This window comes from Triturus cristatus, chromosome 7 (genome assembly GCF_964204655.1).
Source record: "Triturus cristatus chromosome 7, aTriCri1.1, whole genome shotgun sequence".
Taxonomy (NCBI): domain Eukaryota; kingdom Metazoa; phylum Chordata; class Amphibia; order Caudata; family Salamandridae; genus Triturus; species Triturus cristatus.
In genome coordinates this window covers 941,797,407-941,810,958 of record NC_140590.1, presented here as the reverse complement: position 1 = coordinate 941,810,958, position 13,552 = coordinate 941,797,407, and the positions used below count along the sequence as shown (strand labels likewise).

Here is a 13,552-nt window from a genome sequence, read left to right as displayed (position 1 = left end):
GTGGTGGTGGTAGTGTGAGTGATGGGTGGGTCTTGTCTGTCGAAGCTGTCATAGATCTGCTTGATCTTGTGTTGGAAGTAGGTGCAGAGTTTGTTGCAGAGGTCTTGGGAGGGTGGGACCTCTTTGGTTTAGGAGAACTCTTCAAAAATGGCACAGAGTTATTTGCTGTTGTGTGCATTGGCGTTGATTCTGTCTTGGAGGGCTGTTTTCTTTGTAGTTTTGAGGAGGAGGTGGTGAGCGGTGATGGCAGCTTTGAAGTCACCGGTGGCGTCCGGTGTTTTGTTGTTCCTCCATCTCTTCTCGAGCCATCTAGAGGTGATTCTGGACTCATGGAGGGTGGCAGTGAGCCTACTGGTTTTCTTGAAGTGTTGTTTGCCAGCACGTCTGAGCAGTTGGAGATCCAACAGTGGGAAAAATGTGGCCAATGGCTACGAAAGCATCACAGAAATGTAAGAAAAAGAAAAGATGGAAAACTAAATAAAAGGGTAAAAGGGTAGTTAAACAGGGTGTTTGCTTGCTAGTTGCTAATGCTCCAACAGTAAGAAAAAGTGGGAAATAAAAAGGGAATTTGTAATTACATGTAATTATTAACAAAGAAGACAGAAATAAATAGGCTGGGGAAGTATAACGGAAGGTTAATGCTAAGGTAAACACAGGAGGTTTTCTGGCTAACATAACGCATTCTGAAATAGGTCAAGGGAGAAGTTAGGGAAGGTTAGGAAAACACTAGTGTAGAAAAATACACACAGCAACAACGTATTAGAAAAGACTTGATATCAATTATTATTAAATCACAGAAGAGTAAATAACAAGTCATAAGAGAAGTGGACACACTTTCCAGTATGGCGGCTGTGGCCGGTGACTGGCGCTGATTACTGACCTTGGACTTTTTTGCCTCTGGTCTTCTTTGGTTGTCCTTACAGGAGGAAAGATGAAAAAGAAGGCACCTCTTTGTAGCTCTATCTACAATACTAAATAATAAGCACATATAGGTAAATAAATCAACTGTTTGAGTAACCAATGCAATTTCTCTCTTTAAGAGAAATATTTTAAGATTCAGCATGTTGTAGAATATTGTACTTATTGCAAACTGGACATTTAAATATTTTTATGATGATCTACTCACATAGTCTGGAGGTGAGTTATTTTGATTGTATTATTACAACATAGTGTATGTGTATTGAACAACAATATCAATGGTAGCCCACTAGGTAATGATGTGTTTACATGACTGTCACTTATAATGTAAAATAAAATATATACCGACCACCACATACATCTGGGATAACAATGGTAAAGAAGTAATCAGCATTAAGGGTGGGTGTAATTTGCAAAAGTGCCTTTTGCAAAATATCGCGAAATGGCAAAAAATCTCCGTGATCACGTGAAATTTCACGTGGTCGCGGAGATTTTTGTGTGCTGATTAATGCGTTACTGAATTTGACCTTCAACTCGGGCACCTGCTTTATTTATATCTGTAAGACTTACAGATATAAATGAAGCAGGTGCCCGAGTTGAAGGTCAAATACAAGTGCTTCCTGTAGGGGTTTAATTTTTGTGACAGGAGCATCGTGCCAGAATGAATCCTGCCCTGCCTGCATAAATTATTTACCCAAGAAGATGCCACCGTTTTGTGCAATACCTCTACTCGACTTGAGTACTTTCTACTGGCTAATCAGTAAGTGCTACCTCGTTGGGTAAATGTATAGTGCTTTTCCTACAATACAGCTGCGTAAAGGGCCAGAAGAGTTGTCTACAGCGACCATGTGTATCTGTAACGTTGCCACAGCGTCGACGGGCGCCGGGGTCCCTCGAGTGAGCTGTCCGTCATAGTGGGGGAAAGGGCGGGAAAACGTTGCACACCGCTGGTCTGTGGGCCGGTGCCAAAAGGGCGGGGCTTCCATGCAGTTCACATGCCTCTTGTTTATAAAGGGCCAGAGAGTCGATCAGAGCAGCAGATGAGGACGAGACAGAAGGAACCTCCTGGTGTCAGGAACTACACAGGGATTGCGCTCGAGAAACTCATGGGCGCACAGAGCTCCATCAAGGATTACAGCAAATTGTTGACGGTAGATATGGGGAGAAACCGAGAAAGCACACCTGCCTAGGCGACAATTTCCGTTCCCTTGCGGATCGCGGACGTTTCGACGTTTACGCGTTCCACGCGGAACGCGAAAATGTTGAATTTTGGCAATTTCTGCGAGCGGAACGGAAATTGTCGCCCACCCTTAATCAGCATTGTTGTATGATCACATTTTGCACATGCCATTTTATGGGGTATAATTAAGTGATTCTTTTCCATGAAAAAATATTTTGATGATAACTATTAGATATTACAAGATGGTGACCAAATTCCTCTATTTTTCAATAAATATTACTTATCACATCCAGTGTATATATGTGGTAGTTAACAGGTGTTTGTTTTCATGACCAAGACATACAGAACATATATTGTATCTGTAAAATCACCATCTTTAGTAGATATAGTTTTTTTTACTGTCACTCTTGAGTGTAAGAAACGCAATGTGTATTTGTGTGATCAGCAAATGTGATATATATGTGTATATATATATATATATATCAATCAAAGAAATCAAAACAATTTTAAATATTACTAACTGTATTCGTCACCTCGATTTCCATCAGGTAATGCAGCTCCTGCTTCCTGTCCTGACATACGCTGAGTGGGACACCGCCTGCCACTGGGTGTGGGTGATGTCAATGCAGCAGCACCTGCTATGTCGCACTCACCCCCCAGCGGACGTGCACACTTCTAGGGAGTACCTCTGGTTGGGCCACATCTGCCTCATACATGGGGGATGTGGCACAGCACACAAAATATCAGTGCCATCACCTCCTCCTCATCAAAAATATTACATGGGGTGGTGCCCATGCAGCACTGTTGGGAGCAGTGGAGGTCCAGAACACTATTCCTGCCTCTGGCATGACTCGGTGGGGACAGTGGGTAGACAATACAAAAAAGCACACAGGCATGAAAAATCATTGCAAAATGAAAGCACAGGGACAAAGAAATGAGACAGAAAGAGAAAACAATTTAAAAAGGGACAGGTTGGTGCAAATGGGTATACATGAACTGGCTGAAGAGCAAAGCAAGTAGGCAGACAGGAGCAGGGTGCATGTGTGAAGTGTCACATGCAAAATTGTATCTTGAATCTGTTGTGTCATGAGAAATCCATGCTTGTGTCCACTTTAGGCACATGGTGCAAAAACTGCATTTCAGGTAAATACAGAAGTTACAAATATTCCCTGATACCCTTGTACAAGTTGTATCCAATTTTGGTTCCATATTGTTGGTGTGAGTGAGTGAGGGAGTGAGAAACAGCAGTCCAAATTACAGAAAAAAGTATTCACCTAGGTCACATTATTATGGATAAGATGCAGTTGCTACATCTACTATGAAACCACAAAAGATGAAGAGTCTAATTTAGAGTTTAAGACAATGAAAAAAAATTGGTTTCCAGAGGAAATCCTAAATATGTAGAAGAATTTCCTCACTGTACTATCTTTGTTTGAGATGACATTCTGACACTGGGATTTTCTGCCGGTTTAGAACACCTTTTTAAAATCATAGGTATTTTTTTCTATTACAATCCAAGTCTGAATCAGGCCCTACCTCTCCAACCAATGCAAAGACAATAAAGGTAACCTCCAGTGAGTACTTCTATTCAGCAGCTCCACAGAGTAAGGACATTGGTGAGAGTCAGTGACAACTGCAATATAATGCCCATTGTATGTTTCAGCCTATTGCCAATAGCAGTCGAAAAAGCCACAGCACTGACATCTCCATCCAACTAATAGTTTAACGCTAGTTTGGGATGGGGTTATGAAAAGGTAGGTGCTCAACCTCTACATAGGAGAGCAGGAGAGAGTAGTAAGTGGAGTGTGATAAATATCCAAAGACAGTAAATAAACCACAGCAGCCTCAACCTTCTTTGATTGTGCATACAATTCCACAATAGTGAAACAGCAGCTTGGAAAACTGTCATTTGACATTGCTAGCAGTACATGTGAAAACTTCTAGGTGCAACTTTGCATACTTGATATGTATCTGAATTCCCAAAACTTGTGATTCTACACCTATGTGTAGGAGTTTGTGGACAATGGTAGACTTACAGATATGAACCCATGGTTCACTATTAGCATAGTCTTAATTTTTCAAAATGGAAATGTAAAGTTGTAAAATGCTTATGATGTTTCCATCCCAAGGATTACACTAATCAAATATTATTTGAACTTGGAATACAAAGTTTAGTAAGAAATTATTCATGTGGGGCACATTGGGAACATGCAAAGGTTACAGATGGACATTTGCAACATAGGTTTAATGCTTACAAACGTTAATAGCTTAGTAGCTATGCAATATATGTACCTGAGCATGTTTTGATGGCTTCTCTACTTTAAGTTTTGGGAAAGTTGATTTATCTTTGCAGACTTGTTCAAGACTGTAACCTGTGTCTGGCTCGAATATATCTATTTTGATAAGATCTAGGTTTCTTGGTCCTTGCATCTGGAAAAACAAGAACATCATACATTTTTATTAACCAGAGGGTAGAATTAGGTCTCTAGTTGACACAAATATTCAAACTTTGTCTTGAAAGATGGAGTGGCTTTTACTGACATAGCTTGCTTCTCAGGTTGAAGTCACAAACAAGCTCTAAATTAATCTGTGCTCAACGCTTGAGTAGCCTGGCACAGAACAGTCAGGCTTTATTCAGAGGCAAAGTGTATTTGTGAAACACTTCAAACAACAACACAGTCAAAACACACCACAAAAGTATCCCACATCAGTTTCAGAAAGTAGAGCAATTCTTTTTTTTTAAAACCCATAAGATACAACTTTATGCAATACATGTATATCGGAAAGATCAGAGATTATTTGTATGATGCAGTCCAGACCTATAAATATTGGATACATTGTTATGACGAGACATCTATATGAAATTTAATAGGATCAGTTTTAGATATGAATAATGTTAGACTTGGGGGTCTCTAGTTAGCACAGGTATGCACTTGTGACAAATAGGGACCCTCTCCTCTAGTCAGGGTAAGGGGGTACACTCCTAAAATAACCCCTGCTCAACTCCTTGGTAGCTTGGCATGAGCAGACAGGCTTATCTCAGAGGCAGTGTGTAAAGCATTTGTGAACACATACAGTAATCAAGTGACAACACTACAGATGGACACCACACAGGTTTTATATCAAAAATAAGTATTCTTTATATAGTTTTACCACAAGACCATTAAACGACAAAAACACACAATACTGTTACCTTAGATGGTAGAATTTTGCTTAGTTCTCTTAAGTTCTTAGATGCGACACTTTAAGTCAATGTACCTTTTAGATGCGACACGCAGGGCAACGAAAGAAATAAAGACGTGAAGATCTTCCAGATGCGGCACGCTTCTCCGATGTTGCGAGAAGACTCGAGTCGATGCTTCAGCTGCAGTGGTGACACCCTTTATGAGATGCGACGACAGCGGCCTTGGCAGCGGCACTCTTCTCCGACATTGCGAGACGTTTCCGCTCGATGCGATGCTGCAGCGGCGACACCCCTTTTAAGAGATGCGACGACAACAGCTCCAACGGTTGCACGCTTGATGCGGTGCAATGCGACAGCTACGATGGCTGCGATGGCGACACGCTTCTTCCTCGATACAAGACTCTTCTCTTGATGCGGTGCAATGAGTCAGCTACGATGGCTGCGATGGCGACACGCTTCTTCGGTGTTGCGAGACACTTTCTGGATGATGCAAGACGCTTCGGCTCGATGCGATGCTGCAGCGGCGACACACTTTACGAGATGCGACGACAACAGCTCAGACGGCGGCACGCTTCTCCTTCTTGAGTCGCGCTTCCAGCTCCTTGCGACACGCAGTCCCTCAGAAGGCCCAACAACAACAGCAGGCACTTCCAAAGAACTCTGGGGAGCTGGGGGGTGAAGTCTGTTGTTCCTGAGACTTCAGCAGGAGGCAAGCTCTATCCAAGCCCTTGGAGATCCTTCACAAGTTGAGCAAAAGTACACACAAAGTTCCTTTCTCCTCTCTTTGGTAGAAAGGCAACCACTGCAGGCCAATCCCCCAGGTTCAGGGATAGTTTTCTCCTCAGCTTCTTCTGGTTCCTCCCACAGCAGAGGTTCTTCTTGTTTTCCCTAAGAGATCTAAATTCTTGGGATCTGGGTCCCAATACTTATACCCCAAAATCCTTTGTCTTCTGAGGGCAGAGGGGCCTTTGCCCAGTCCAAACCAGTTCCTGAGCACTCTGTTTACCAGACTTCTCCTTTACTTTCACAGTGTAGGGCAGAAACATTAGACAACCCACAGGAGGTGGAGCCAGCATTGTGGAAGGCAAGTACAGCCCTGGAGCACTTTGTTGACAGGATTCCTTCTCTTCATTCACTGTGCAGGGCAGAGACATCAGCCGCTCCCCAGCCCTGTCACTCAAAGAACCCAGACAAAGGAATACACAGCCTAGCAGAGGCAGGTTTGAATGGTTAGACAAGAAAATGCCTACTTTCTAAAAGTGGCATTTTCAAACACAGAATGTTAAAACCAACTTCACTAAAAGATGTATTTCATCATCCTGAGTTCAGGCATACCAAATTTGAATTTCTACCATGTTCTCTGAGTCAGTTAAGATTATAAGATGTAATAACCAAACTGCCCATTCAGGCCTATGGAGAACAGGTAGCCTTGCAATAGTGAAAAACTAAAATGGCTGTAATTCACTATTAGAACATGCCACACACACCAGGGCATATTCTACCTTATCCTTAAAATGCACCCTGCCTTTGGGCCTACCATAGGGGTGTCTGATATGAAGAAAAGGGAAGGTTTAGGGACTGGCAAGTGGGTGCACTTGCCCGTTCAGCATGACAGTACCAGACTGCACGCAGGCTCTGCAATGGCAGACCTTAGACACACTTTTACAGGCTGCTTCTGTGGGTGGCACAACCAATGCTGCAAGCTCACCAGCAGTATTTGGATTTACAAGCCCTGGGCACTCCTGGTGCACTGTACTAGGGTCTGACAGGTAAACCAAACCAACCAATCATGAAATCACAAATTATACATTAATTTACAATAGGGAGAGCATATGCACTTTAGCACTGGTCAGCAGTGGTAAAGTGCCCAGAGTCATAAAACAGCCAACAACTGGTCAGGAAAAATATAGGAGGAAGGCAAAAAGTTCAGGGATGACCCTGCAAAAAGGGCCAAGTCCAACAAATAATAACATTTAAATAACACCTTGGGGAACACATAGTTAAAAATATTAAACATTTAAAACATACCTGAGACTAATAAAGTGCAAATGCTTTTGACATCTTCTTTACTACCTAGGGGTATTTCAACTAGATACAAAAATTCAAATGCTCACTCAGTATAGGACCAATAAAGTGCATAACATTGTCGAAGATAAAGTGCAAATGCATCAATCACTTGTTAATAAATGTCAAGTAAGTGAAGTTAAATTTCATGGGTTTCAATCTAAATGTACAATACTAAAAGTCGACATTGATAGTAAATATCATAAAAAATGTAAAACAAAATTCAATCCATTTCGCTTACGTGTTAGGTTAACAGCAAATAGATATCTACCTAGACTAAAAACAATTTTCTGAGATATGTCTGTTTTTAGATTGCGGACTGCTTCTAAATGGAGCCTAAATCCAATATTGTCACATTGGTTTGATCCATTTTTTCCGGGGAATAATGTAAGCTGGACAGAAGAATAATACGTGAGCATCATTTTCTACTGCGTTTTGTGTGCAAAGGGGGCAGATGGCGTTCTTATCGTCTATGTTATTGTGCAGCCACTTGGATGTATTTGAGTTGGTCTGCAAGACCTCCTAGCAAAACCTCATGTATAGCGACTTTGTTAGCGGGGGCTGTATTTCATCCATAAAGACCTCATACAAGGGGGCCGGTTTAATGATTAAAAACTGCGTGGTCAACCTACCTGCTTTTTGACTAGAGTGTAAGCTATCCTGGCAGTATGACCAGTAGGTGTTTTTCAAAATTCGTTTAGAGTGGTAAGTTAAGGATAGAGGGTCATCCCAGAAGCTTCTTAGGCCTAGTTTGTGAAACGAACTGCGCACATCTCGTAGCCATGGAAGGTTTGCATTAGGGTCAAGTTCCAATATCTCCTTTAGCCCATCTTTATAGTGTTTGAGCTCTTGTGTGGTGCTCAAATGTACCCAAAGAACAGGGGTCTTAATTTGGCCTGATGGCCGATTCGCCTAAGATTTAAATCTTGTAATATGGGGATCATGGGAGTGGGTATCGGGAGTTGCAGCAACATCCTTATAAATCTATTCCCTTCCACAGTCAGTTTATCCTGGATGTTAACACCCCACAGTTCTGCGCCATAAAGGGTTAGTGTTTGCGCCCTACATTAATAAACTTCTAGGGCTGGTGTCACTGCTTCATATGTGCTTTTTTGATGTTTTTTCGCTATTGCCATGGAATATTCAGTCAGTCAGTCAAAGAGGCTTTATTTCGATATGAATATATCTTAAAAAGCAAAACTACAACATTGTACAATAAGAAGATAAAAAGGAATCAGTGCATGGAAAGATAGACAAACATTTCATACTGCTACTGATGCCAATAAATTAGCTAAAAACAGGTAAAAATATCGGATAAAAAACAAATTAAACAACATACAAAAGCCTAGATGACCTGATGCGCCAAGCCCATCCTAGGAACTTGGCTAAACCACAAGCAAAGAGGGGCCTTGGGTCATTTTTTAATATTCGTAGGGCTTCTATACAATGTCTGGTTCCAAGTTCTCTGCAAAGTGGTTTTAACCACCTACTCCGGGGGGCTGCATAAGCCAGACATTCAAACAAAAAAATGGGGAACAGACTCAGACCTCTTATCACAAAATGGGCAAAGGGAAGTTGTTTGAAATGGAACCTTCCACCTGGATGTTAATTCTCCCACAGGGAGTAAACCTATTCTGAATTGAAAATATAGGGCCCTGTCTTTACGATTGGAGATGACATCCAGGTAAGGTTCACAAAAATAAATTTCTTTGACCAAAAGAAAATCCAAAGTGGACCTGCACAGATTGACATTACTGCTTCTGATGCCCGCCACCCAGCTCCAATAAATCTTTTTCAGCTCAGACTTAGGAGGTGCGGTTCTATTAATCCAGGCCTCGCCAAGACCAAGGCAGAAAAGGAGACGCTTGACCTCCCTCAGCCAGTGGATCTTGGACCAGCCTGGTGACCCCAGCACCTCGGTTAGGCCATCCGCATAACTGGATAATTCTGATGTTCTCCATATTCTCGCCCATAGGAGGAGAGGGCGGAGCCTAGCCTGATCGCTGATTGGCCGAGTGCCCACATCCAGAAGCAGTGGGAGAGTTGGAGTGCTATAAGATCTTTATGGAATTTATTTTCAGAACGGGACAAGTGGTCCACCTTATAGACCCCCCCAAAGTTCAGCCCCATAGAGAGCGGCGCTAACCCCCCTTGCCCTATATATATCTAGGACAGGAGCAATGGGTTTCAGGGATGAGGCACGATGTTCCTTAAGCAAGGCACCCACCACCCTCTTATGGGTCAGCAACATCTTTTGATGGTGACACTTCCAGCTCATGGAGTCGCAGAGGCGAATACCAAGGTAGTCGAACTCTGACACTCTTTCGAGGGTAGCAGAGTCCAAAGACGGTGGTTTGGCCAACCTTTTCGGGGGGTTAAGGACCAAATACTTGGTCTTAGCTGTATTAATAGCTAACCCTCTCGCATCGCAAAAAGACTTGAAGTTAGTTAATAGACTCTGCAAACCCACCGGGGTTTTAGAAATCAGAAGGGTATCATCTGCAAATAGAAGGGTGGGTATTCTTCTACCGGCCAGGGATGGTGCATCTGCGGGGTGTTGTAGCAGATGCTCCACCACTCCGTTGACGTACAATGAGAACAGAGTGGGGGCAAGGACACAACCCTGGCGTACCCCTCTATTTACAGGTATACGTGCTGTTTTTTGTCCCTGATTTCCCCACCTAATCTGGGCAAAATTATCAGAATGGAGGTTTATCAACAAGCTCAGCAAATAAGGTGGTATACCCTGTTCGCTGAGCACACTCCATAATTGGCTACGGGGAACTAGGTCAAAGGCAGTCCGCAAATCTATAAAAGCAAGATACAGACTGCCTTTGCCCAGTAGAACCACTTTCCAGTATAGCATCAGAAGACGAAAGGATTGCTCTATTGTCCCCGTGCCTGTTCTAAAACCAGCCTGAAAGTCTGAGAGAATACCCTTTTCCTCTACCCATTGCAGTATCCTTGACAAAACCACTTTTCCAGCCACTTTTTGTGAAGTGTCTAAGAGGCTTATTGGGCGATAGTTAGCTGGGTCGTTGCGACAGCCTTTCTTAAAAATAGGAACGGCCTCAGCACCCTTCCATGAAGTCGGAAGGGATGCCCCATCAAGACTGGAATTCAATAAGGCGGAGATGAGTTTTCCCCATTCGTCTGGGTTGATGCGTAGCAAATCTCCTGGGATGCCATCCGGGCCAGCAGCTTTATTGGGCACAAGGGTGTTAATCGCCTCCACCACTTCCTTAGATGTGAACACAAGCTCGTCCATAGACTGAAAAGGTGCATGAGGGTGGCATGTTCTCAAACTTTCCCCCTGGTCCTGAGCCGTTGAATAGAGTGACCCACGCGCACTCAGGTACGTTACAGGTGATCATTGTATCCACAGGTCTCTCTCTATCTCTGAGTAGGTCCCAAAAGCCCTTTGCATCCTTCCTTAGACTAGCGGCCTTCAGGTCACACCAAAACTGGTCTTCCCAATCTATCTTTGCCTTTGCTAATACCCTCCTGTAATTACCCCTCGCGGCACAAATCAGAACTCTAATCTTAGATTTTACTGCCTTTAGGAGTTCCCGTTTGGCCATACGACATGCAGCTGAAAACCACCCAGCAGGACCCTTCCTGCCATCACTCTTATTGGCCCTCTTCCCCCCAATGGGGGCTATGAATAATTCACCTATAGCCTTTGTGGTTCGTTTAAAAACTGCAGGTACCTCTTGCACACTGAATGAGGGGGAGTCTAGGCAGAGTGTAATATTAGCCATTACAGATTGTACCTCCAGCATCTTGGCCTCATTAGCAATGATATTTTTCCATTTCAGGCGCCTACCACAATTAGAGGGGCACACTTCATGGGTTGTTTTCCACACATGCGGGGTTAGGAGGGGAGACCAACCCTTCCACAGTGGGAACAAAGACAGGGTTAGAGGATTGTGGTCGCTATCAATAGAAGGCCGAACCTCCATGTCCACCAGGAAAGACCACAACCGAAAATTCAGCATAATGTAGTCAATCCTAGAGGAATGCCCTATTCTGTTAAACGTATGTGCCACCATTTGGTCTGATTTGGATCTACCATTAGTTGCTCTGAGACCATGCTCCAGGCAAAGAGCATTGAGGTCAATTGCGTTTTGGGTCCATCTTCTAATAGGAGTAATTGACAACAGAGGGATGCCTCTCCTTGCATCATCGTCACTAATGCCCAGCACATCTTCCACAGCAAGAGGTTCGAATGTGCAGTTAAAATCCCCAGCTAATAAGACAAGGGAGTCTGGACCACAGCGCTTGAGTTCCTCATCGATGCCAGATGGGGCAAGAATAGATAAACCACCTCTAGTGCTTCTAACATAGATATTCAATATTTCAAGCACTCCTCCACCAGACGGGCCTCTTACTGATAGTCTCAAAAGGTCCGGGGAATTAGTGGCTATACTTTTAATAGAATACCGCAGGGAAATGCTTACCCATATTAGCAGGCCTCCGGAGGGGCGCCCTTTGCCTCCGTTCGGACGAACTGCTGGTGCAAAATAAGTACTGTATCCCAGCTTATGTTGTGGATCCATGCACCAGGTTTCCTGGAACAAACAAATCGAAAAAGATTCGACAAATGTGTTCCAGTCTGGGATGCTTATATTCCGAGCTAGGCCGGCAATGTTCCAGCTTACTACCTTCAGAGGAATGCTGGGAATCTCTCCATGCCCTAAAGCCAATGCTCCTGTAATGGGAGTATAATCCATGGCAATATCCTTATCACCGACAGGTGATACCACAGCAAAAGGAGTTTGAAAACCTTCAACAGGCGTCTCCCCACTAAACTGGTACAACGCCTGTAAATGTCCCCTAGGCATAAGACAAGGAGGGAGGGTAGTGATGGAAGAGCTCACCTGCGGCTCTCCAAGGGGTAAACTTGCAATTAATGACTCCCCAGATGGTTCAATGTATAGCTCACGTATAGAGGGAATTACCTGTCAATAACCTTTCCAAAATCGACCCTGCAAATGGCCAGGACCATTATTAAATAGGCTAAATTGAGAGGTACAGCCACGAATTTGTCTACAGTCCCGACCTTCCCACATATGGGTTCCGGTCTGCCTCGACAGAGTTGAAGGATTAAAATAGCTGAGGTCACAAGTGCCAATTGAACCCATGCTTCCTACTAAGCTATGTTCCTTCATGGGACCTCTACATATGAAACTGGCAATCCTTGGGTCTTCAAAATTCACTATGATACAATCGCCACAAATAGATTTTTCCCTAGTACCAATCCAACCGACTCTACGTACGTGTAATATCCTGCCCCCCCAAAACTCGGGCAGGGGTCTGTTCTCTTTGAGCCAAAATAAGGTCTTATTGAACAATTCAGTATAGGACTCACTCTTACCTGGACTAAGAACCGGAACCCCGGTCAAAACGACTACATAGGGCTGGCACTCAGGGGGGAGATTTATAATAGAGTCCCACCCACAGGGAGGGGCCTCACCTGGATGCATCACATGGGCTTTTGCATTTTCCACTAAGTTGGGAGTTGGGATCTCTAGTGCGCTATCAGCTAATGGAGATATAGCTGTAATAGTAAAATTTCCCTCACCTGCGCTAGCCGAGGCCGGGGGACAAACCGTCTTTTTGCCTGAGATGGTGGTAGTAACTTTGGGGGATTTAAATTTCTCAGCAGGCTTAGGGAGAGACAGGCCGATGGTACTGGAGGTACCAGCGACAGGCACCGTAGAGAGCAAGTTATGATTAATCACCTCCAAAACAACTGGTGAGTTGTCGACTGTAGGAACTAAATTGTGTTGGGCAGTAGACGTCACCTTTTTGGCAAAACCCCCGCCTAAGCTGTCATCCCTAGATCTTAGCTGCACTTTTATAAAAGATTTCAATGAGAAAAAATTATCTAGGATTGTCTGCTCCATTTTATCTATTCGCTCAGATAGCCCTCTAATTTTATCTAATACTGGCAAAAGTAAAGATTTCATTATTTCCTCCATTTTTTTAGCCAGGAAAGAATCTGAGGAGAGGGGCGCTACACTACCAACAGTCTGAGTATTGAGGGCGGAAGTTGTATTCCCCTCAGTGGTGCCCTCTTCTTTATCTTCCTGGAAGAAACTAGAGTCCCCCCCTGTTACCTTATTGGAAACGCCCCTCCTAACAGCTGCCCGCCTCTGGTTTTTACAGGTTTTAGAAAGTCTATTTTTCTGTAAGGTAATAAA

General features: G+C 43.6%; 1 protein-coding gene across 2 annotated transcripts in view; it reads right to left on the bottom strand.

The window, feature by feature from the left end:
• LOC146810887 (uncharacterized) overlaps positions 1 to 13,552 on the bottom strand; it is an 898,367-nt gene that overhangs the window by 746,702 nt on the left and 138,113 nt on the right. For both annotated transcript variants that reach the window (XM_085617928.1, XM_085617929.1), the window contains exon 3: positions 4,391 to 4,528. In XM_085617928.1, the coding sequence (XP_085474054.1) occupies positions 4,391 to 4,528 (138 nt within the window). The remainder of the gene's footprint in view (positions 1 to 4,390; positions 4,529 to 13,552) is intronic.